Source organism: Acyrthosiphon pisum, chromosome A2, assembly GCF_005508785.2.
Source record: "Acyrthosiphon pisum isolate AL4f chromosome A2, pea_aphid_22Mar2018_4r6ur, whole genome shotgun sequence".
Taxonomy (NCBI): domain Eukaryota; kingdom Metazoa; phylum Arthropoda; class Insecta; order Hemiptera; family Aphididae; genus Acyrthosiphon; species Acyrthosiphon pisum.
Window position 1 is genome coordinate 40,546,476 of NC_042495.1, and position 25,790 is coordinate 40,572,265.

The 25,790-nt window shown below is 29.6% G+C and overlaps 1 protein-coding gene across 1 annotated transcript in view; it reads left to right on the top strand.

The window, feature by feature from the left end:
- LOC100162825 (neurotrimin-like) overlaps nucleotides 1-25,790 on the top strand; it is a 244,680-nt gene that overhangs the window by 187,416 nt on the left and 31,474 nt on the right. The window contains exon 6 of the mRNA XM_029489793.1: nucleotides 272-409. Coding sequence (XP_029345653.1) covers nucleotides 272-409 — 138 coding nt within the window. The remainder of the gene's footprint in view (nucleotides 1-271; nucleotides 410-25,790) is intronic.

The window sequence follows — 25,790 nt, forward strand, 5'->3', positions numbered from 1 at the left end:
AATATTTCATTAGCCTCCCCTCCCCCCCAAAATACAGTTTTTTTAGTTGTGTGGGAGCAAAGACCCATGGCTCACATTGATAAAAATGTCAGACCCCCCTGAAATTGTACTGGGTTTCAAACTATGATTATACAACTGATACCTATATATATTATATCGAAATATTTTATGTTCTAAAAGACTGAATAAGAAATATAAATCGGAGCCATAGTAATAAATAATAATATTATTATAATACCATATTAAACTCATCGTCCACTTGTGTCCACAGTCCCGCCGATGATATGGATCCAAAACCAGCTGATCGGAGCATTCATTGGCCAATCACTGACTCTCGAGTGTTTGTCCGAAGCGCATCCCAAGTCGATCAACTATTGGACCCGAGAGGCCGGCGAGATCATTGCTCACGGTAAGCAGAACACGTCCGGAGAATAAACGCCGCCACCGATGGGAAAAGTCGAATACGACCTTGGTGCGGGTAGTGGGTGGCAAAAAAAAACGAACGAACGATGACGGTGGTATCTGTACAGACGTTCCATGGGTGGAGGACGGGTTAACGAGCTGAAAATTCAGCAGGATTTTTTATGATTCGACGGCAATAAACGGGTGGCAGGCGGCGGTGGCGGTACCAAAGTTTTTCTCTCCATTTTAATAGGGATACACTCAGACCCCATATATATATATAAACACACACACACACATATACACATTCTGTATACACGTATATAGGTGTATATATGTATTTTTTCAAATCCCCAAAACGCACATCGTCGCGCATTTCGAGTCGGACAACGACGACGACGTGTTTCATTTGAAATTTTTACCATACGTGCAGTGTTTATGTTTTATTTTTATTATTATTTTTTTTTTCGATTGCTTCTTTAGTCTTTACTATATATAGGTATATATATATATATTAAGCACATATGTTAATAACTAATAAGACTAGAAAACGCGTGGCGGACGCGTGTCTATTACACACTCCCTGGAAACGTACTTACGCGTGAAGGTATTAGATTCCGACCGAAACGCTGCAGACTCATGGTGACGCAGTTTCCTGTCATAGTCCACTCTCCTCCAACCACCGCAATCCTACAACCTACACGGCTACACTCCTACTTTTCAACTTCTAATTGGCGCGTGTCTGTTCTCAAATTTCCAAAGCTATAAATCCTTACTGACTACAACGTGTCTAATACCGAGTATAATAATATATTTAATTTGACCATCGACGTCAAAGCGTAATTTTGTGCTTGATACAAAATATAATATGTGGTTATATTTTTGCAATGACGCGCTTACATTATCTGCAGACCTTTTGTCGACTTTGGTTTTGAAGCACAACTTTCAAAACGAAACACTCAGCCGAATATCGGAATACCTAAATATCAATAGTTTCGTAATTTATTGTACGGGTAACTCAATTTAAGACTCGTTTAAAATAACTGTGGCACTTCTCAACATAGCTAGGTCGTATTCACGAGCAAGTTATTGCGGGTAAAGTTAGTATATACTCCTAACCAGAATATGTAATAAGATTAATTCATGTGTCAGAATGATGTAATAACAAATCGGAATAAAAATATATAAATGTACGTAATTTTTTTTTTAAATGCATTTCCTTCCGAATGAATAAATTAAATTTTGAAAAGCGGATGCATAACATTCTAAATTTTCTATGAAATAATACGCTGGATGGTTATTTATGAATTTCAGAAATGACAGACATTCCAACGTGAATGAATTATGCAAACATAAGTTTAGTGTACTATGGTCTTATTGTAGGTAACTATAGTGATTAACTGATTTAATAATGTGTTTAATGTATATATTTTAAAATATGAATTTATGTGTATGTACATAAAAATAGCTTATATCGTCAAACCGATATAAAGATTTAATCTCTTAAATATAGTTGTGAAACTGGAATATTTTGAATTATTTTAAACATACATTTTTATACCTTTAAACAAATGAGTGGGTGTAATTTTTGATCTTTTATTCGCGATAACAATACCTACTAGCACAACAATTAATATAAAAATTCCTCATGTTGATATCTTAAGTAGGTATTATTATTGAACAATAATGTGGATTATTATTTTTTAAATACCAATGAACAGAAATCATTATTTTAAAAATATTAATACGAGTAGGTACATATATATTAAGCTGTTATAATTATTGTTCTCATAAAACTACAGCCGTCGGTCAGTGTAGTTTCTTTGTTTTATTATCAGATTATAACATCAATCAATAAATATTTTTTTTATGTTTAAAGTTATATAGCATGCTAACCATCTACATATACCAACAACCAACCTATACTAATATTTTGATTTCCACACACATAACACGTATAATAATATATTACGAAATATCTGGAGTATACCTAGCTAATTATATAACCTAAATACCTATTTCGTGTTTTGTTTGTACGTTTTTAATGTTTATTTCGAGTGAATTTAGTTAATACAAAACAGTAGAAAGGATTAATGTTGTGTAACATAAGCATAATTCGATTTTAGATTCATATAAGATTATGCATGATTAGGTGCAAGTAGTTGAAATTACTATTTTCTGTATGTTATTGTAATACATATTTATTATAATATATTTCGAGTAGTGTAGGTACGATTTACCTCATAATGGAACAGTTTGAAATAATTTTAACTTGAATATTATTTTGTGGCAATAGCTAGGCTTAACAGACCAATTTTAACTATATGCAATGTTTGAATGTATTAATGTACATAAATAAAAATTAGCATAAACTTAATATAGGGCGTTAATGCAATAGGCACTATTTTAACTTTTAGATATCATATATTTTGTACGCATTTTTTTTTATAATTTATGACAAAATTAATTTATTACTTACATGATAAAGTCAAAAATGTTTGAAGTTAGTTTACAACATTTATGATGATATTAATCATAATGTATACTTCGTTTTCGAATGTTTTTTATCAAAATTATATCAACCATTAAAGTTAAATTTATATTATAATAACAATACTGTTTGATTCGCTATGAAAATCTTATTTCATCATTGGTAGGTACATTAATATCTAATACCTATATTTCTGATTTAAAAAATAATATTCATAAAATTAAAATAAAAAAAACCTAGAATTATTAGTAGGGTCATTGGACCCCCCTCCCCCTTCAATCATATCGTCTAGACATCTATACTTGTACCCCCCCCCCCCATATTACCTATTGTATATAATATATTATATAGGTATTCTTTTTTGTACTCTAAAAAAAAAAAATAGAAAAAAAATGATATGCCATATAGCATAGAATGTACTGGGTATATAGAGTGAGTTTATTAACGTCCTTCAACAAAAAGATATTATTTCAAAATTACTTGTGTTATTTTTTTTTCTCAAATATTTAGTTTTATGCACAAACCCTAGGGCCTAGACTCTAGAGTTTACTTTTTTTTTCAAATGGGTACTGTAACATAACATTTTTTTTTTTTTTGATTAAATTTGAATCTAAATAGCTAAATAATTATAATTTTTACAGTTATGTCACAGTAAAAAAATGAAAAATTTTACAATATTTACCAAATCTGCTTATATCCAGACATATGTAATATTGGAATTAGAACGACCTAGATTTTTATACTAGATTTATTATACAGTATAAAACAAATACAATATTGGCGGGTACCTACATTTTATAAGTATGTAGTGAAATTCTATCGCAGATTTTATTGATTGGTGACTTATGTTTTTAGCAACTTGTTTGTCTAGATGACAAAGTTCATTTTAATTGAAATTTTTTTTTTCATTCATTCACCTAAAAGTTACTTTTATTACTTTTATAAATGAATAAAACAATCCATTTATTAAAATTAATCTATTTAAAATTAGTGATGTTTATTTTTTCGATTCCCATTATATTATACTCTTTATGCGAACCGTTTTGTTACATGTTATAATGTATTTTTTGATGATCATGACATAAAATATATTGTTGAAATAACTGTTAGAATTTACAGCGGCATAGAGATACTGGAAAACAGTTTATATTTTATAGGTCTTATAATATATGTTTAGCGTTACCATTTAGTATTACAATTATTTGACACCGAAATAGGTAATAACCGTGATAAGGATCCAACACTGCGTGACACGAAACGATTACCTACGTGATAACTGCAGAACGCGATATCGTACATGATATTATAATATTATAGACAACTACGTGTACAACACCCGTATTGGCTATTTCCCAGTTTCACAAATCAACGTATCGTGAATTTTCGATTACGCAGAGTTTGAATGTACTCGTGCCCTTCTCACGGTGGTTGCACCGACTGCTCACCCGTCAGATTATCATTCATCTGACTCCGAAATATGATATATAGGTACTAAGCCCTGCGCATGATAATCAAAAAAGAAATAAAAATATAAAATAATAATAAAAAGTTTTAGCCATGATCGTATTGTACAATACAGGTCAGTAATAAGTTTGATACGAACGTTTTTTTAGGTTCCCAGAGTGTATTTGCATAGAAAAAATAATTTTGTATTGGATATAATGGTACCATAGATATTACAATCAAAAGATCAACCAACATATAGGTAGTATCTAGCTGACAAATCTATAATGTAAAAAATAGTATCACTCTGTAATTTATCATCCTTCTACTATTATATTATATCAATACAATTTCGATGAATTATATTCTATACTTAGACCATTACTGATTCCAATTTATTGATATATTTCGATAAAAATCTATGTGTTTGTACTAATATGTGTATTTCAATAGCATTAAAGTAACTTTGGGGGTATACCTTATTACAATAATTAATGTATTATGTATGTAGTGATTAACTATATAGGTATAATAGTTATCAAAACTTGAAAGGTTGATTAATTTAATTATGATATGTGCGACCACTAAAATGATTTATTGTTACTCGAAATTAAAATTCTCTTAGGTATAACTTTAAAAGTTTGAACTTCTTACTTCTAATTTGACAGTATTTTAGTTTATAAGACGACAAATGGACTACGCTACTCTATAGTTGTGTACTTACTTATCAAATATGTTTTTTGTTTTTTTTTTTAAGTACCTAATATAAAATATGAACTCTTTAATTCGGGAATAAATTAAAAAAGTGATGTTCGGTTCAATAAGCAAAAATAAGGGGGATTCTATTAAAATTGTTATGTAGGTTAACCTACCTCTTAATATTATTATTATATCGATTGTAATAACGATTTAAATAAACTTTGATATTACGTTATATAACATTCTGCCATTGTTATATTCCTATTACATTAACCCATGTATTTTGTCGTTCTGATTACCTATATGGCAAAAGCTTATTTTATTTACTTATCATAATTACTAATAAAAACTACAAAAATTATCTTACACTCCTACTCGATTTTTTTCAGTAACTTGTCTTTGATCACATTTTAACTTTTAAGAGTGTATAATGATTAGGTACCTATTGGTAAGTAGTTTATAACCTTTTCGCGTTTTTTACCTAAATCTATTTTTTCATTCTATAAAATACAAAGTGTTTTACATAACGAGTCAATACTTACTTATTATATAGTTAGTACTTATAATAGACAAAACATGACTCACTATTGATATCCTATAAAGCTATTTTAAATATTTTTTTAAAATTATTTTTAGTTTGAACAGTTGTGATTTAAATCGGTCTGGTTTGTTTTCCGTCTTTATTTTCGAAATTATCGTAGATCCGAAATGTGATTGTTGAGGCCAATCAAATATTATGAGTTATTCAACAGTTATATATGGTTAGGATTGCGATCATTACAACTGTACTATATTTAACCACACACGCATACACCACTGCAATACACAACACCCCCATTCCTTTCGTATAATATTGAAAAATTAATCAAAAACTAAAATTATTCTGATATTTCTTTAGTACATATTTTGATTCCGTCGATATGATATTTATAAATTTACGTGGTCATTGCAATAACAACAGTTGGCAGTATTTATCAGAATGTTAGAATCTGTAATTACGTGCAATGATTTGTTTTTCTAAATTTATTTAAAGAGCAGAAGATGTATAAATCAAAACTCTGAGACTAGCCAAGCGATAACAACATATAGGTGTGCAATATTGCTATGCCTACAACTCCTAAATAGAAATTAAAGAGTTAGTCAATTTATACAATTCATGGACTCAGTAGCTAAACAGTCGATAAATGATTGTTTAATTAATAATCACAGAGAAGATCTGGCAATACTCCAAACAATCATTTATATTAGAAAGACACTTAATAGTTGAATAGATCTTCAACATCTTAATGAATTTTATCAAGATTATGTCGATGGTTACGATAAATTAGTGACCAAAGTCAACTTTTGGCACATATTTACGTTGAATATATTATATAATTTGCATATGTTATTGTTATTATAATGTAAATTTAATTTGTTTACATAAACATCGATCATTTTGTACAGTATTAATGTATTATACGAACTACTTAATAGGTACAGTTATATAACTTACAGTAATACAGTATACTTATGATTACCATCATAATATTGGGATTTGAGTTGTATGTTATGATGGATCCAATGAATGCATTGGTTTTACAATGATGTATTTATGTGGTCTTTTTTATTATTATTTATATGTCATTCATAGCCTTTACAGCAGTAAAAATGCTCAAATTTGTAACACGGAGGGTGGTTTCTGGTAGCTTTAATATAATAGCTCATATATTTGAAGGAGTAAAAGTTAAAAATTCCTAAAGTAGTTATCAAAATAATCGTAAAAATACGGAAAAACGAGAATATTTAATTGATTTTGAACAAAATAGAAGATTTGGTTTTTTTGTTCTAATAATAAAATAATAATCGTAGTTAAATGCATTTTTACCAAATTTTTTTATTAGAATTTTATAGACATAATATAATTTTGGGTATTTTTGTGCTATTTATAGACATTTTGAATTATTGACTTATGTTGCAAAATTATTACCTACACAATTTTTCATAATATGTTTTGAGCAGTTACAAAATATAGAAAAACATCATTAGATTTTTATTATAAGCATTCAGTGTTTAAATTTTTGATACACATATAATATTTTTTTTCACCAGAGTACCATAATGATTTAATTTTTTTTTCATAAAATGGGGTTACTTTGATATCGCATTAAAAAATATAGGTATCAAAGTTGCCTACTACGTTGTGTAACTTTGATAACACATTAAAAAGATTGATATCTCAAAATATAACATCAGAAATTTAAAAATTAAAACGTTAAACTATTGATCATAACTAGCTGTAACTAATATTTAATTTTGAGAGTTTTATTGTTAATACTACAGAAGTTATCCATAAAATGAAAAGTAAAATTATCATAAAACAGTAAAAATTTATCAAAGATACCCGATTTTACAGTAGTTAAAAAAATTAAAATTTTAATTCTCAGAACTAAGGCCTGAAAATAAATAACTAGGTTCCTCTTCACTATCAAAAATACTTGTGCACAATTTTTTTTATAGACCAAGTTTAATTTTTTAAAAAAATTGTATATCTACGATTATTTAATTGAATAATAACGATTTTTCATCTAATGGTTTTATTGTAATTCAAAAAATATTAACCGTAGCAACTTATAGCAGTTAAGACATTACTACAATTATTTTAATTTATCATAGTTTTCTATTAATGGAATAATAAATAATAAAATATCGTTTGAAATAGAAACGTTTTATACATAAGTACATATTAATATATTATATCGTTTCCCATACATTTTTAAGATTTTTGATTTATCACTGAATTAAAATTTAATACATCCATGATCCATTACAACGACCTGCTTATCAGTGGATTGAGTTTCCCTGGTTTGAATTATTATTTTTTTTTTAAACAGTTAGTACAAAATATTATATATTTTTTTGTATTAAAAATAAGTATACGTAGTAACAATTATAATATAATTGGTTAGGTACAGAAAAGCACCCATTGATGTTTGTGACTTTATTTATAAAATATGTTTCATTATGGCAATAGTAATGGTTTCGTAATATTATTCTTGGAAAAAATCAGTTGCGCCACTGATACACCCACACAGCCACCCAGCCACCCACACACAATCACACACAAAGCACACACACATACATACACATACATACATGTTTGTATATACTTTATACACACAGTGGTTGTGATTGCGTAGTTGTTATAATATTATTGCTGTTATAAGGCTTAATTACCGATCAAGACCGATAAACAGTGGTTTCGGCGTGCAAAGACGTCGACGCGATGACGGAATGGGAATACAAGAGGCATACCTACACAGCTATTTAGCGTAACCACTGAATGGCACGGTGGCAACGCAGTGCCATGAAATAATATGCGGGGTGGACTTAAATAATTACATCACACCGCGTAATGGGCCGAAATACTCGTAAAGTTTACAAATTACTTTGCCCCGCAACCGAATGTTCGTAAAGTATAGGGTTTTCCGAATATTTATTTATTTATTTTCTGTTTTCTGTTTTTTTTTTCGATTAGATTTACAAATAAGGGTCTCTAATCGTATCGTGAAACAACGGGGAATCTGCACCTTCCACCCTAACGTTGCACTACCGCGGCGGAGGTACAGTGTAATTGGCTCGCGTGATTTTGGCTGTTACACCGACTGTGCGTGACTGGTGCATAGTAGTAAACAGGATTGTAAAAAAAAAAAAAAACAGTATATAAACTCTACTCGTGGAAACTTTTTCACAGTGTAAATTTTCGAGATATTTCGATATGCTGAAATAGTATTATTTGAGTGCAAACAGGGAAGGAAAAATTATTACTATTATACAGCTCTATATTATATTATACATTGCACTATTGCGGTGGTTGTGGTGGTGGCGGCGACGAGTTTCGTTTGGCCCTTATTTTTTACAAACATAAAACTAGGAAGCGTATTAATGTATTATACATATTTAAATTTGTGTAATACATTATTTTCATGTTTCTGTTGCACTCGTTTGTTTGTGATTAGATTTAATTTATGTTTATGTATAGCAGACGAGTATATTTTGAAATTTTCTCCGTCATAAATTCTTCGCCTAATGATTTAAAACCTATTTTATCTGCTCTTTGATGTCTGTTGTCTCTGATGAATGTTTGAAATTAAAAAAAAAGGATCCTTGGCGTGCAAAAAATAAAATAAAAGTAAAACTAATTACTCTTTCCATCGTTTTAATTAAAGATATACTTCTGGAGGAGACTCTTTGATTAAACATCTAGAGTTTTCCAGATTGGCCTTCATGTTTTTTTTTTTTGTGTAAAACAAATAGTCTGCTTTTCAGATAATAAACAGAGTCTAGAACTGTTGATTATAGTTAAATACAAAACAAAAATTTGTCGTTTATTCCACTAAATAAATATTCTAAATGTATAAATATTTGTATATGTTTGTATGTCCTTCTAATTTTTCTAAAAGTGTATTCGTAGGCACTACATTTCTTTTGTTAAGTGGTTTATATTTTTGTTTTCTTTTAACTTTTTCTCCAAATCCAGACTTTTTTTTAGTTTCAATTTTAGGATTTTTTAAATGGTCGTTTTTATAGGTCTATATTAATTCGCACAAATCAGTTGGTTTTTATGAGCAATAATTACTTACAATGTTTTCTGTTTCCATTGTGGCCCTAGAATTTAAATTATAACAAATTATTTACCTATATTGTTTTATCATAATTTGTTGAAAATTACAATAAACGATGGCTATGAAGTTTTAAATTATAATATGCAATATTTACAAGAGTTTTTTTATTTAAAGAAACATAAGTCTTTCGTAACTAGGTAGACACTAACTGAATTTATACAATCAAAGTATATATTTTATTCAAAGCTTGCAATGTTAAACAATAATGTATACCTCCGCAGTTCACAGTACCTACTAATTTAAATGCTGTGGTAAAACCACAAAAAATATCACATAAAATAAATGTAAAATATTTGGGCTATGAATTAAACTGATCAATATTTATTAGCGATTATAAAATATAAATGTTTTTAAATGTTAGTAAAATTAATTCAATAATTAAATTGATTGTTATTACTTGTTATTATCATGACTAATTATCTATCTATATATCTATATTATTTAGTCATGGTTATTGTTATGTTTTTAGAAGTACCTATATTTAAATCCTTCAATTCTATTAAACTACCTACCTACTAATAAAATAGCTATTTTCTTACCACGATGTTTATTGTTTGAGAAACCAATTAAAATCGCACTTGGAAGTTGTAGGCGATGTGTGCACATGTAACATGGTTAAGTTGTTGTCGAAAACATGTTACTCGGGCGTTTCACAAAACTGACTCAAACGTTAAAAGGGTCTAAAGAAGGGTTAACCGTATTTGAGACAACGTATTTGACACGGTTTAATTCACAAACCACGCAGTGGTTACCAGCCAATGGTCCTCGGCTGAAGTAGTCTACTACCCAAAATATATCCTTTGTCGTATAGGTGGTCGTATATAAATGCGACTACTCCGTAAGTGGGGCAATTAAGTGTTTCAGAATTATACTTCAAAATGTCTGTCTTATCCTTTGATCCATCCACCGTTGTGTAATTTTGTTATGACATTATCCATATGGCAGCAAATCGTTTCTATTTCGCTGACGCATATTGAATAGGTAATTAAAACGTCAATGGAAATTGCTGATTAATAACGTTACATTAAGCGTATCTCAATTAAATTTGTATACGTTATTTAAATAATACGAGTAAAAAATACATCAACTAATATATAGATTTTAAATATTATTAATCATATTTAATGTAATATGTATTATTAATATTGTAAGCAATTCGTAAACTATGACATTACCAATTTTGGTTAACAATGAACAATATTTTAATCAGTAATTTGGTTTTTACATTTCCACTGTTAAGTTACTTTTTATTCTGTCAGTACCTACCCTCTAATCCTATTATAATATCATGCATTCAAACGAGACAATCGTAAATATCGTCATATTATATAGAGTTACCATCGATTACAGTTTCAATAACACATTAAATCTGTTTATAACGAAACAAACATGGATCATCTGCTAACCTGTAAAAATCAAAGAAGAATGCACTTGTACTGCAATAAATTTCTCAGTTATATTACGTAGTGTAAGAATTTAATCAGCAACGAAATTCTGAAGAACTTAAGCTGTAAGTACATATCATATTATATTATACGTATCGAAGATAATTGAAATATTATCTGCTGACCTCGTATCAATTTTCTCTATGTTTGAAGGAAACGGTTTTATTTAATTTAGGTACGGTACTTGCCTGTAAACAATGCGCTAGTATAGGTACCCAACCAGTAATTTCGTATTTTACCGACTTACTGCTGAATAGTAAACACTGATGCCATGTAAAATCGCATATTTCGTTGATTTTTACACCCCATCACCACTAAAAACCTTATCCATGTGTAAATATGTTTGTTCATAAAATATTCTTTGAAAGTGTATGTTTTAAAGTTATTATTTGCCATGTGTATTCCCACTCTTGGTATATTATAATATTATTATTATCATGTGCTTGTACAATTACGGTTGTTGGTACATGCTGATGTTGGTATAAATACTGTACTCACATATCCGTCATAATACTGCCTTCTCTAGAATCTGTTTGAGATATTGTTAAAATATAAATAAGAAAAAGTTTGATGTACTTACGTAATGTCTACACAAAACAAAAACTTGTTTAAATGTATTTTAATACGTGAGAACATATCTATAAGTATATATAACATAAAATAGTGGCAGTGAACAAAATGTTGATAAATAAACAACAATGGAAAGGAATTAAATTGTATAAATGTTTTTCGGTACCTGAAGTTATAAGTTATTAAATTCGGATAACATGAAAATTAAATTTAAAATGTAAAATACTTCATTCTTTTGGTGAACTTCCTGTCCCAACCGGACGTACCTTAGTAATATTGATAATATTAATATGTATATAATATCGTATAATAACAAATAAATTAGATATTTTAATAATACATTTATTAATAAGTAATAAATGCAACTTCAGGTATTGATAAATTAGTTAATCAGTTCTCTTTGTGAAATAAGTATATTATTTTTTTACATTTTGTTTTTTATGCCCATACAATATGATTTCTTTTTAAATTATGGTTGTTCACGTTGTGAATATGTTAAGGCGCACCTTTGGCTTGTTCGTCATGTGTATGATAAGTGTAAGATAACAAAATTATTTGACGTAAGTAATTCATAGTAGTATATTATTCTTTCGAAATACAATAGGAAAAATGGTTTTCTATTATATTCTATTATATTTGATGTTAAAAATGCATAATATGAGTAAGTGGAAAGTCATTTAATTCCGTTTTTCATGGAATCAGATATACATTTTACCATATCGATTTATATTCTAACGCCGTAGTTTAGTAATTTATTTGAAAAAACGTCAATTTTTTACGAGAATTTTTTTTTTAGAAAACTCATATATAGACTAGTCCGCGTTCGGAATTTATAACTATCCAATTTACTTTATTCCGTTAAAAAAAAAAAAAAAATCACTGACTCATTTTTCATTTTACATGATAAAATGGCAGTAGGTACGCGCAAGTTTCTTAAGCCTGTGATCGAACGGTGGTTAATGTTAAATGCTTACATAGTTACATCGTAAAAATCTCTGAAAAAAAATTTACTAAACCTACATTAATAATGAACGATGATGATATTTATATCTTTCGTTGGTAAGTGTTTTGACAGCATGGTTGGTGTTTGTTTGTCACCAGTGTCGTTTGCACTTAGTGTTCAATGTTTTGAAACAGTCACTGTATACACTTGTATGTCGCGTATTTATTGTCACATAATATATTTGTTTAGAAACAAGTAGGATACGCTTGTTTGAACGACAATCATTATAACAAAAAAGTGACAAGTGGGTACCGCTCCGCTGTACAGTAGTTATCGAGCATGTCATTGTAATGGATGTGTTATTATACTTGAATTCAATTATAAATCATTGTATACGAAAAAACGATTTTGAGCGGAGACGTTATGTCATCCTAATTCCTAGTATACTTGTATAAATAATCAAATTTAATATTTGGAATAACGTTTTATTAAAATGGAAAATACCTCATGGCTATAATTAGCTTAAATGTCCGGTGAAGTTTTTTTTTTTGATAGAGGTAGAAAAATTGATAGGAAAACTTCTATTATAAATTTCAAATGTTAACTCTATGAAAAGAAGACTTTTATGAATTTCTATCTGAGAAGTAATTTACAATATTAGAAAAATTATCATGGCTATTGGCTATAAATAACTCAAAAAGATTAATAGTTTGAAAATTTTATCATGCATGAAAAATGTTAATATAAATATTTGGTGAACATTTCAAGTCTACGGTTATTTTTTTTTTTTTGAATTAAGTACAGCAAAATAATCAAAAATCGATAGATGAAAATTCGGTAATATACCGGTGAAAATCCAATATTGTACAATTTTAAATTTAAAAGCTCATAAAAAATTAACGTTCCTTCCCGGTCATTTTTTTTTCTTTAAGGTAGAAAAATGTTTGTAAGGAATCTTCTATTAAAATGTCTAATGCTAGCATAGTTTGAAAGTGTTTGAAATTTTGATGAATATTTTCAAAATTTGAACTTTAAATATATTATATAAAAAATAATCATGCCTATGTATACTTCATATTTTTGAACTTCCATTAATGAAACTTATAATGAACATTGCATTAAATTTTCAAGCTTTTTTACTCAGTGATACCTATAGTTTTTATAGAAAAAAATTTTATAAAATTAAAAAAATTTCTCAATTCTATAGGTTCTCAAAAAAAATAAAAATATTTCGAAAATATTACCATTTATAGAAAATGCTAGTATAAAAATTAAGTACTTTATACTGACACCTTTTAAATAATTATATTCCCCCTAAATTAAAAAAAACTGTCAGGTGCAGCGAAAACATCATTCACTGAATCTTTGCGCATAACTATGCACCAGTAATAACCTATTATAGTTATATACACTTATATTACAGTATTATTAAGGATGTGTCTACGATGATTTCATACTTAAATTCCGATTTCATGATTGCTTAGATGCTGACAATAAATTGTTCGACCTCATTTCACATCAAGCTGACTCCATGGTCCATATCTGCAATAATCATGACGTGACCGTTGTGTATTGGTCACTGCGAGTGCTTATAGTTTTTGAAATCTTTTCTCCATCGATATCATATTGTCATCGATTGTGTTTGGCATGGTGTGAGTAAAATACATTTATTGATCACTCGGCGAAGATTTAGCAAACTTTGGTTTAATTTTTATTTCTTTACCACCAACATTCGATCCTCTACAGTGGCTTTACCCCTTCATTCAACTAAAATTATAGATCAAGTATGAATAAAAAATTAAAAGTAAATAACCTATTACGAAGTACGGCTGTTGGTGTTCTACCATTTTATAAGGTTATATTTTTTTATTAACTTTTTCCCAAAAATTTAACCAATCAGCATATAGAGATGCATACATTACATAATGCACCATACATTAGGCTACCACTGACGAAAGTGTTGGAGGCGTCGGTTCGGTTATGTGACAAGTGACGTCATACATTCGCAATATGGTTATTATTGGGAAGCGGATTTAAATGCTCTAATAAACAAAAAACATGTCTTTAAAAATACAACTAAATAAAAAAATAAAAAATAAGTTGAAAATTCCTTTAAAAAATGCATTAAAAATCTTTATTTTGAGCGATTAATCGCTGTATATCCGAAGATAGGGACGCGTTTGATTAATAGTGTGTAACCTACTATTAATACATTTTAGAAATTTAATTATTAATTCTTTTCCGTTTAAGAGGAAATTAAAATGAATATAATCAAATGTTCTGAAAACACTATGCAGTACCTATGTAAAAATAAGAAAAAACACTTTAAAACCCTAAAAAATGCTCTTAAAATGTCAAAAAATGCTCCAAAAATATTAAAATTTCTATAAATGCTAAATAAAAGTTTCTTTTTTTAATTAACCGATAATATATGAAACAAATTCCGTCCTTGGAAAGTATTGTTCTAGGACAGTGTTTCCCAAACGTTTTATCTTTACCACCCACTTCCAAAAAAAATCCGACAGACGCCCCCCTTAAAAAAAATATTGTTACAAAAGTATGCAATGAAAAATGAAATTTATTGTTTATAAATATATATATAATGTATAGGTACAAATCAAAAAAAAAATATCTTAATGAGATGGATGTGGTTGGTGTTTTGCTAGAAGTTCGTTGATATGAGGTTCGATTTTCGTAAGCAGCATTCTTAAGTCCCCACGATTAGTTATTTGTAACCGTTGTCTTTTTTTAGTGAGTAGATTGGTTACTGCACTAAATCTACGTTCAACCAAGTAGGATGATGGAAATGCGATCAGAAATGTTTGTACAACAGCCGACAATCCAGGATAAAGTATAGGTATCTGCTTTTGTAGCCAGAATACTTGGTAACCTTCCTTGAACTTTAATTGTAATTCCTCATTTGTAGTTACTTCTATCAATTCTTCTTCTAATTTTGCAGAATCTATGGTTTCTGTATTTTAAAATGGATCTAAAACCCATTTGGGTATGTTCATTTTAAGAATATCCTCAAATCGTTTGTTTAAATCGGAATGTAGTGCTTCCAGGTGTTGACAATATGTCATTAAATCTTCATCATTTTTTTGTGCCATTGATAGATTTGGAAACTGTATAAATTATTTTCGTCCTAAATTTCTTTTGTACATAAAAAGTTTTATTAAAAATTCAGAAATAATATTTTTTGTTTTGATTAAATTCAAATCATCACCTTGCAGCTGTAAATTTGTTTCATTAAATTTTTTAAACAGGTCAGTGAAATAAGCAATGTCACTTATATAATTAATTAAGTTGCCTCGTAAAATATCATCTTTAGTTTTTAAAAATTCAAGTACCTAGTCAAACAACTTATAGAATCTGTCTAGACAGGCACCCTTCGACAACCAACGAACTTCTGTGTGAAATAATAATTGATTGAATTCTTCATCATTTTCAGTACAAAGTTCTCCAAACAATCTATTATTCAATGAATTGTTTTTAATTTTATTGATAGCTGAAATTACATAATGTAATGATTTATGTAAGCGTTCACTCAAATTTTTGGCAACTAAATTTTGTCGATGAATGACACAATGTACAGCGAGTACATTTGGTACAGTTTCTTTCAAATATGCAATAAAACCTCGATGGCACCCTACCATGGCTGGAGCACCATCGGTCGCAACTGATAAGATATTACACTTAGGAATTTATTTTTCTTTAAAAAACTCTTCCAATGTGTGATATATTGATTCTCCTTTAGTGTCAGTCATAAAGTTTTTAGCAAATAATAATTCTTGTCAAATCTTTTCTTCTTTTACGAATCGTACGTAAGCTAATAATAAGGCTTCGTTACCTGGTAAAGTTGATTAATCAAGCTGTATAGACAATTTGGTGGCTTTTAAAAACTCGCATAATAATTCTTCGACAGATTGTGCCATTTCATCAATTCTCCTTTGCACTGTATTATTGCTCAGAGGAATTTTTTTAATACCTAATGTCAAAAGCTGGTTTATGCAGCATTGTTTTTATTCCCTCGTTTATAGCTGGTAAAATAAGTTCTTCGCCAATAGTATGCGGTTTAGCAGATTTGGCAATCAGTAGAGAAATGTTATACGAAGCTCGCAATCCGCCATCATCTTGTTCCGACGTTGTTGAAAACATATTGACCAATGTCGGCTCTTTCAAAAATTTCTTTTCAAGTGCTTGAAAATAAAATAAATCCATATTTTTTTTATTAGCATGAACTTTTGTTAAATGTTCTTGCAGTCTCGACGGTTTCATAGCCTCATTTGAAAATACTTTTCGACAAATGAGACACATTAGTAATGTTATATTTGTAGGTGATTGAATAAAACCATACTTCAAATATTCAATAGTATACTGCCTACATTTTTTCTTCGATTCAGATGCCATGATGTGAAAACGTTTAAAATTTAAATAAAATAATACACAAATTAACAAAAATTATTATAAAAACGACAACGAATAAGGTCGGCATTCGCGAGTGTACTAAATACAAAAATAATTCAGATAATTTAGATCACGTACATTGTTTCTGTTATCGCTATAACGACAGATTATCAACGAATATCGACAGACGACGAACGATTAATCTAAAAATACAAGATACACAATTCAGATAATTTGGATCACGTACGGTGTTTCTGTTATTGCGATAACGACAGATGAAACTATCACCGCCCCCTTTTTTTAATGAAATGCCCCCCAATTAAGCTTGTAACTTCCATTTCCCTATAATATATAGATAGTTATATCTCTAGCACCCCCAAGTGGGCGATATCGCCCACTTTGGGAAACACTGTTCTAGGACATTCAGAAAAAAAAATGCAATTTGCATTGAGATTCTCTCTCTAGTAGTATAATATATTATAATAAAATATAAAAAAAACATACGAAATGGGCACCATCCGCTTATTCTTGGGCAATAATTGGTTAAACGTTTGGAATGTTAGAAAGTTAAATTTGTTTATTAATTTAATTACTTAACTAAGTAGTTAATTAATCCATAGTTATGTACAAGTTTTTTTCAGTTAATTAAATATTTTATACGTTAAGTTAAAATCATGTTTATACATATTTACAACCGTAGTTAAAACTTTTACATATTTATTTTAGTTTAACACCGTAATAATACGGTGGTAGGTAGGTTACCTACAAACAAATTACTTTTTTTAGTCCAGATAATTTTATATTTTTATCTATATTAACCCTTTTAGTGTTAAATATTTTGCTGTTCGTTAACTATTAACTAGCTTCATGTTCTTAACGATGTTTTAACTTAACTAACTAGAGTTAATTGTTTTCGTTAACTCTTCAAGCTTTAGAAAAATCTATATTTGTTTTCAAAACTATTGTTATCAAACTACTGAATTACGCGTTACAGAATAAGGTTAAATTTAGAATGTCTGAAATACGTATTTTAAGTTTTTATTTTTATTTGCACATTAAATATGTAAACAAGCATTAGTAAAAATGTAATCATTAAGTATTCTAACATTTCACACCTTGAATTGTGTACTCTTAATCAGTATAATCGCAATGAAACTTACTAGAAGCTATAACGCATATAAAATTAGTCCCATGTCATAATTTCACGGGAAAAATGTGCCAGCAAAAATTACATGGTTAAAAAAAATTTTAGTTACAAAAATATCGCAATAAAATAAAACGTGAATCTCTCGAAATTCAATTGAGAGTTTGTATACCTAATTGTTTTAATAATATGTTGAGTTCTCATCATCCTTCACACTGGGTTTTTATAATACTTAAAACAGAGTAAAAGATTAAATAGAACAGTAATGTATTGCAAGGTTGGAACCACCAACAAAAAAAATTTTGATTATTTTTAAATAGATCAATAAACGGATTATTTACTAGGAATACGTACCCCATAATTTCCAATATTAACGATAAACTATTTGTTTAAATATATAATATATTTGAATAATTATTTCTTAACGATATTGCAGTATTTGTTTGTATTATGATTTATGATTTTATTTAAAATATATATTTTTAGGTATTTTATATTTTGTATTTTAGAATGATATATTATATTGTTTATCTGTATAGTATAATAATATTATAATATACTAATTGTTCAAGTGTTTTTCTTTAAGATAACATATTATTATGATTTAAAATAGTCGATATTATGATATATTTATTATTTATGCCTACTTGAAATTGTTTTATATTTTGTAATATTTCGACATTATGACAATTGATGACATACGTCATGTTGGCTATAAATGATAATATTATACGTTATGACTTATGGCTATAATAATCCTATTATATTTTATAATATACTGATAATTTATAATATAACATATAATATTTAATATAATAAAACATATTATGTTATAGTTTTGGTTGAAAAACGATACTGATCTCTCGTGGGCCGGAGTATATAGATAGTATACATGCATATAGTGTGCAACGTTCGTTGAATATGGTGGGTCAAATGTGACAAAAAATATTCATTGACGTAGTTATAATATTAGTATAGGTATATATATATAAATAAAAAAAAATAATAATGAAAATAATAGTTTCGTACAGAAAAAAATATCGAAAATCCCGTTTGCCCCCAAAAAATTATCTTTGACGTAGACACCAGCTCACACGTCAAACGTGCGTTAAAAATATATCGCGTAATATAATATACGTTCGTATATAAATATATACAACATCGGGTGTATATTCATCTCGGGTTCCGGGGGCGCGTCACTTGCACCACGTTTACCCCGGCCATTATTCGCATCTCTCCCCTCGGCCCACCGGAGCGTGTTAAATCCCTGCAGCAGAAACAGCAGCCAGCAACAGTCCGCGAGTCTCTTCTGGCTCAGACGTCGCCGCCGCATCCTCGTCGTACGCGTTTCTACCCAATTTGCCGTAAACATAAATACACCACGTCGCTCTGCCCCGCTCGCCCTTTTCACCCGATTTTTGGCACCATCCAGACAAGGTCTCGAACGCCGAAGACCGGGATGACGGGTTCACCCTATCTTAGTCCGGAGTCCCAGTCGATAATATACCCGGGCATGTGTGTGTTTGAGTGTGTATCGCCACATTATTGTATCGCAAATCTGATCTACCGGAGCAGTGTAGTGTGAGTGGCCGTCGACGAGACTTCGTCTGGACGGTCGAATATTATATTAAATTATATCACAGTAATAGGAATTGCGTAGATTAATATTAAATAATATATGTATGGGGGTTGTATGTATGTATGTATGTATGTATGTATGTATGTATGTATGTGTGCGTGTGTGTATGACGTCACCCGAGGGACTATTAGACACTGCAACAACATAACGTCGTTGACACCGGGATTGCAGTATTTTCAACTAAAAAGGACATTACTCGATTATTTTTTTCTTTGCTGTTAAATACTTTATTCCGATATGGTTTTGCATATTTCTTTTTTTATTTGATTGGTTGATTTTTTGTATATGTATTGATGTGTAAGCATGTGTGTTTAAAGGGAATTCACAGAATCGATCCAAAAACTGCAGTTGCGTTGTTGTAAAATGTTTAGTCTTCGAAACAAAATATTTCGAAAAATATTGCAAGCATTTGTCGAAAACGCAGAGAAAGAAGAGTATTTTATTCGTGAATATGAATGTAATACTAGTCTAATATACCAATCTATAACAGAATTATTAATGTTTTCAATTACTTATATTTCCTATCTCTGCAAATATAATAAAGCTTTTAAACATTTTAATTCTGTTTCTTATGAGAAATTAAATGTTTTTTTCTTATTCTTCCGTTCGATTAAATTATAGTGTTACGATAATATCAAAATTTGAAATAAGTAGGTATATCTTAAAAATGTAATTAAATATTATAACGGATACTGATACATGTAAATAGATTTTTTTCTTTCATGTTAGAACAAATCGATTGATTTTTTTTCTTTCCAGAAGTAAACCATTAAAGTATAACCTTTCACAGGTAGTATAATAATTACAGTATAAGGGGGCGGTACACCGATAGTATAGTAACACCATGTGTAAAAAGAGATATTTACATGTTACTGAGGAATTCGATTACCTTATAAAAATTGAATGTTAAACAAAAAGTAAATTTTTATAATCATTTAAATCGTTGATAAGTTGAGTGGAGTGGCACTGGGTAGTAACCAGTGCGTACCCGGAAAAATGTTAGTGTACCTAATACAACTCCACTCGCGCATGTAAACTTTTTATGTAGGTAGGTATAGAAATTGAAATTTCTAAAAAAAATTATCATATTAAAAAATATTGAATTAAACAGTGACCTTATATCATGTAAAAATAATATTTTGAAAGTCACATAAGTGCGTACAACAGCGGTGCAAGTGTATACCTATACTGTATAGAACGTTTTTGCTATTATATACGGACGAGTGTCGTGTGCATCATACGTTAATATTATAATATAGCTGAGGTATCATCCACATGTTTAATACTCTATAGTCTATATAATAATATATTAATTATTATGATTGTACCTACCTATATGGATATATGACGTGTTCTTGTCGTATTGAATTATGAAATTATCTCTTCGTTTACGTCAACCGTCCAAACGCGAAATGCATAATATACGATGCAAATACGATCATATCGCTTACCTATAATATGATATTATACCTAACCAGCAATCGTTTTGGCATTGTACGCGTACAAGCGCTAATTGCGAGTCATCGTTCGGGTTAGATGTGTTTGGATTTGCTCGGCAGCAGTCATGCACTCATACATATTATTCGTACGCTCGGTGTGTGCCAAACGTCGTGCATAATTCAAATCTCCCCCCCATCCCCCCACGAAGCCTATTTCGGTACCTATACGCCATATCTGCAAGTCATACACATCCGTATAATATATTATTATCATAATAATAATAATATATGTACTATACATATTATACACCACTTCTGATGCAGAAGTGAGAAGATGCATTTTGAAACTTACTCGTTTCGATGAAACGTATATACGCGCCGCATAAACGTTGCTCGGTGTGTATACGGTAAGGGGTATTATACACGTGTATAAAGTATATTATTGTACCCGTAGATAATATTATAATATTATAATACCTTCTTGTCCGCGATCGTCCGATAAACCATGAAGAATATTATTCATGAACGTGCAGTGCTGTTTGTACCTATATTATATTATTATGTGCACTGCAGCAGCACTGTCTTTGCGCCACTCCATATAATACCATGTAATGTACGATAACATAAAACGGAAACTCGATATGGCTATCCTATTATTTATAAGCATTTAAAGTTTAAACAGGACTAATGAAACAGTGGGCATGGGTACTGCGCAAAATCGTGATTCTTATTGTACGTAGGTAGGTACACTGTTACACTCATCACGGTATCCGCTCATGCATGCTTAAAATGTGTATGGATGAAAAAACAAACTATAGGTATTGGCTTGCAATTCAATACAAACATAAATATTTTTGGTAAAGTACCATGTTTCAAAATGTGGGATAGGAAATATTTTATTATCGTGCAGACAGTATACAATATGAACAAAATAATTACTGCAATACAAACCGGTAAATAATATATTTGTACTCATACTTATTACAACGTGGGCAAGCACTTTTTGCCGCACTCAAAATAAAAATAAAATATACGGAGAAAACGATTGTAGCACGACTAGCACATTATAATAATATTATGCTAACCTGCAGTATCATGAACGTGTGCGAATATAGTATTCGTCATGTAATTACACATCTCGCTGTTTAATTAAGTATGTAGGTATATCGGTATAATATTATTATTTTTATAATGTCGGGTTATACGCAGTTTGGACTCGGGGGTGAACGATAAAAAGGGTAAAAAAATATATGTCGTCTATGCATTTAAAAGTTCTGAATTGGAAAATGTTACATGTGCGTGAGCAGTGAATAAAAAATGTATACACAGTATTATAATATGGACGTATCGTCGTCGATATGCGAAGTAGCTTGAATTGAACGGTATACAATATATAGGTATACGAGATCTACTATATTAAATAATAATACCTGTATATCGAAAAATCGGTTAAAAATTCAAATTATGTCTAATTTTTAAAAACCTTCCTATAATTACATATTAGGTATGTATGTATTTTCTATATTCAAACGATCCGTGAGTGAATTCTTAATGATTTCTTTATCGTAACCTTGTTCATAGGTTATATACATTTTTTTTTTTTTATTTATTGAATAAATGATTAGGTACCTATGTACTATTATTACTTATTAGGTATATTCATGTGTAATATATAATATATTTTATATACATATATTTATGTATTAGAAATCTGAGTATTATGATTATTTTTTTTAATATGTATATAATCTTTACTTTTAATTTCTATGTATGCGGGTATAAAATATATAACATTCTGATACAATATATTATGTGTCATATATTATTATATTGCCCAAAGCCCATATTTTTGTAAGCAGCAATAGTATTATAATTTAATAATGAGTTTTTTTTTAAAATTTTTTTAAGTTTCTATTTTGCCCAATTTCAATAAACCATGACCTTTTTGCTTTTACATTTGGATTGCTACAGAATATTCATTTTAAATTATAACTTTGTGGTAGAATGATTTATAGTATATAATCTTATGATAGAAGAATATTCATATAATAATGTTTTCTACAACTACAGGTCAAAAATTCGAAAAGAACACAAATGCATATTTACTCGTTTCTCAAATGTAATTGTAATATTATATGACAACAAAAGAATAAGATATTTTCCGATTTTCCCCCATGTTATTTGATACTTATATTTATTTATTAAACTTAATTTGTATATTTTACCTTTGTTTATAATTTGTTTCACAGGAAAAAATAAGTTAGCCTTTAAATAACTCGCCGCAAACTAAACAACATTTAAATTAATCATGATTATTTTAGTTCTTTTATAGTTATTGGGAATCATAATTTATTACCGTGTAAATAATGTATAGACATAAAAAAAACGTATTTAACATATTACGACTTATAAACAAACCAAATGTATTTTAAAATTATTTTCGACACGATTACAAAGAGTTCGACTTTGCGCGACATGTGCGTGATCGCAAAATTGACTACATCGTAACATTTTACTGATACAACCGAGAAACCACATTTTCTACATTTCATCAATTTCTTTGCAAATTACACGATGGCTCGTTCGTCCGTATAGCGTGTCGGGAAATAACTTCCAAATTTATTCGGATGGAAAAAAAATGAAAAACAAAATCGCCGTTTTTCGTTTTTACTTCGTCAGTTCGTCACATCTGAATCCGAACGAAACCAACGTTTTCGTCAGTGTGTAATTATTACGGCGGTGGGACCACAGAAAGTCACTCATAAAATAATATGGTATATAAAAAATAATACATTTTATACGCAAAGTCAGTTAGTACGGTTAATCGGATGCGAAAAAAAATTATGCAAAAGACAGCAGACGTATTAAAATAAAAAGAATAGAAAATAATAATATAATAATATATTAAATCGAGTTTAATATATTCGGGAGCTGAAGGGTTAGTCAGCCGCGACACACACGCTATATAGAGTATAAATAGCCACAAAAAAAGAAGAAAAAAAACGTCAGCAGAGCGAACGAACATAACAATAGGGGGAAAAAAATCCCTCGCGCCACCATCGCCGACACCATACATGCCAACCGGTCGCTGACGTTCACTATATGACGTTAATTTTTTCCCCTCCCTCATCAAAGTCTCTTGGGGGTAACGGCTAGCCCGCTTCGCCGGTTGTCCCGCACGATTTTTCGCGGGCGAATGTACAGGGATCGGCAGAGCCGACTTTTCGTCCGTGTACGGTCGATAACGATAACAATAATAATAGCTGTATAATAATAATAATATTGCGAGGAATTCGCCCGTGTAGCATACCCGAGTCAATATGGGGGAAAAATCAAAACGGGCCCGCAATTATAACACACCAACCCTCAGACGGCGACAAATGGGGTGAGATATATCTACCGCTGTTCCGCACTTCCACTACGACTACTCTCTGCACAGTGCACAACTATTATAGTATACAATATATATTATACATATATTTTAACACACTATATTAGACCGCCCTTTATAACATAATGTATATATATATATGTATTATATATATTATATTAATTTGCTAATGGAACAGATTGATATTATGCGCACCGCCGGGAAGGGTGGCTAAAACTGAATCTGGCGTGGTCGGCAATATATTGTAATAATGGACGAGTGGTGGGTGGTATTATAATTGGTTGCTGCCGTTTTGATTGAATCAATTAGCAAAAATAACCTTACATAAACGATAAATATAGTAGGTGTCGTGATATATACACGTATCCACCGTAAACAGGTGAAGTATACCTTCGAAATATTATACATTTCCGAGGATTTGGTATACACGTGAGTCACGTTATCACGCTTACCCTTCTGATTATTTCAATGTTACAACAATACAGTCGTGCTTGAATTGGAGAAATTTAACATTGAAGACTCTAAGGTCTAGGAATAAAGTATAGGTGTTCCTTATTACAATGATTGAACTCAGTACCCTTACTTATAGCCTACTTATAGGCTAACGAGTAACGACACCACGACAACGTCTTCGGATGAATAATTACAATATACCATAGTTTACCGCATGCATTAACGAATAACGATCCCGTCTTGTGACCGTTTAAAATAAATATTTTTATACAACAGCCATTTGTTCACATTAACAAATATTTTAATTAATTAGATATTGTATAATTATTTTATTGTTTTAAAATTATATTCTATAGTTGTTATCAAATTTAATTTTAACATTTTCTATATTCTACACTACAATTTTGTGAAGTGAAAATTACAAAAATAATGTAATTTGAAAAAATATTTCATAACAAAGAACGGCCCCCGGCCTAATAAAAATAATTAGTAGAGGTGCTCTCAAAATATAAAGCAAAATAATAGAGCAGCTCAAGCCCCTGCCAGCACCCCAACTACCACTCACACACAACTCAAGCACTGCAACTATTGTATAGGTATTATTGTACTATTTTATTAGTTATAATATACAATTCAAATATTATTGCATATACGTATGCA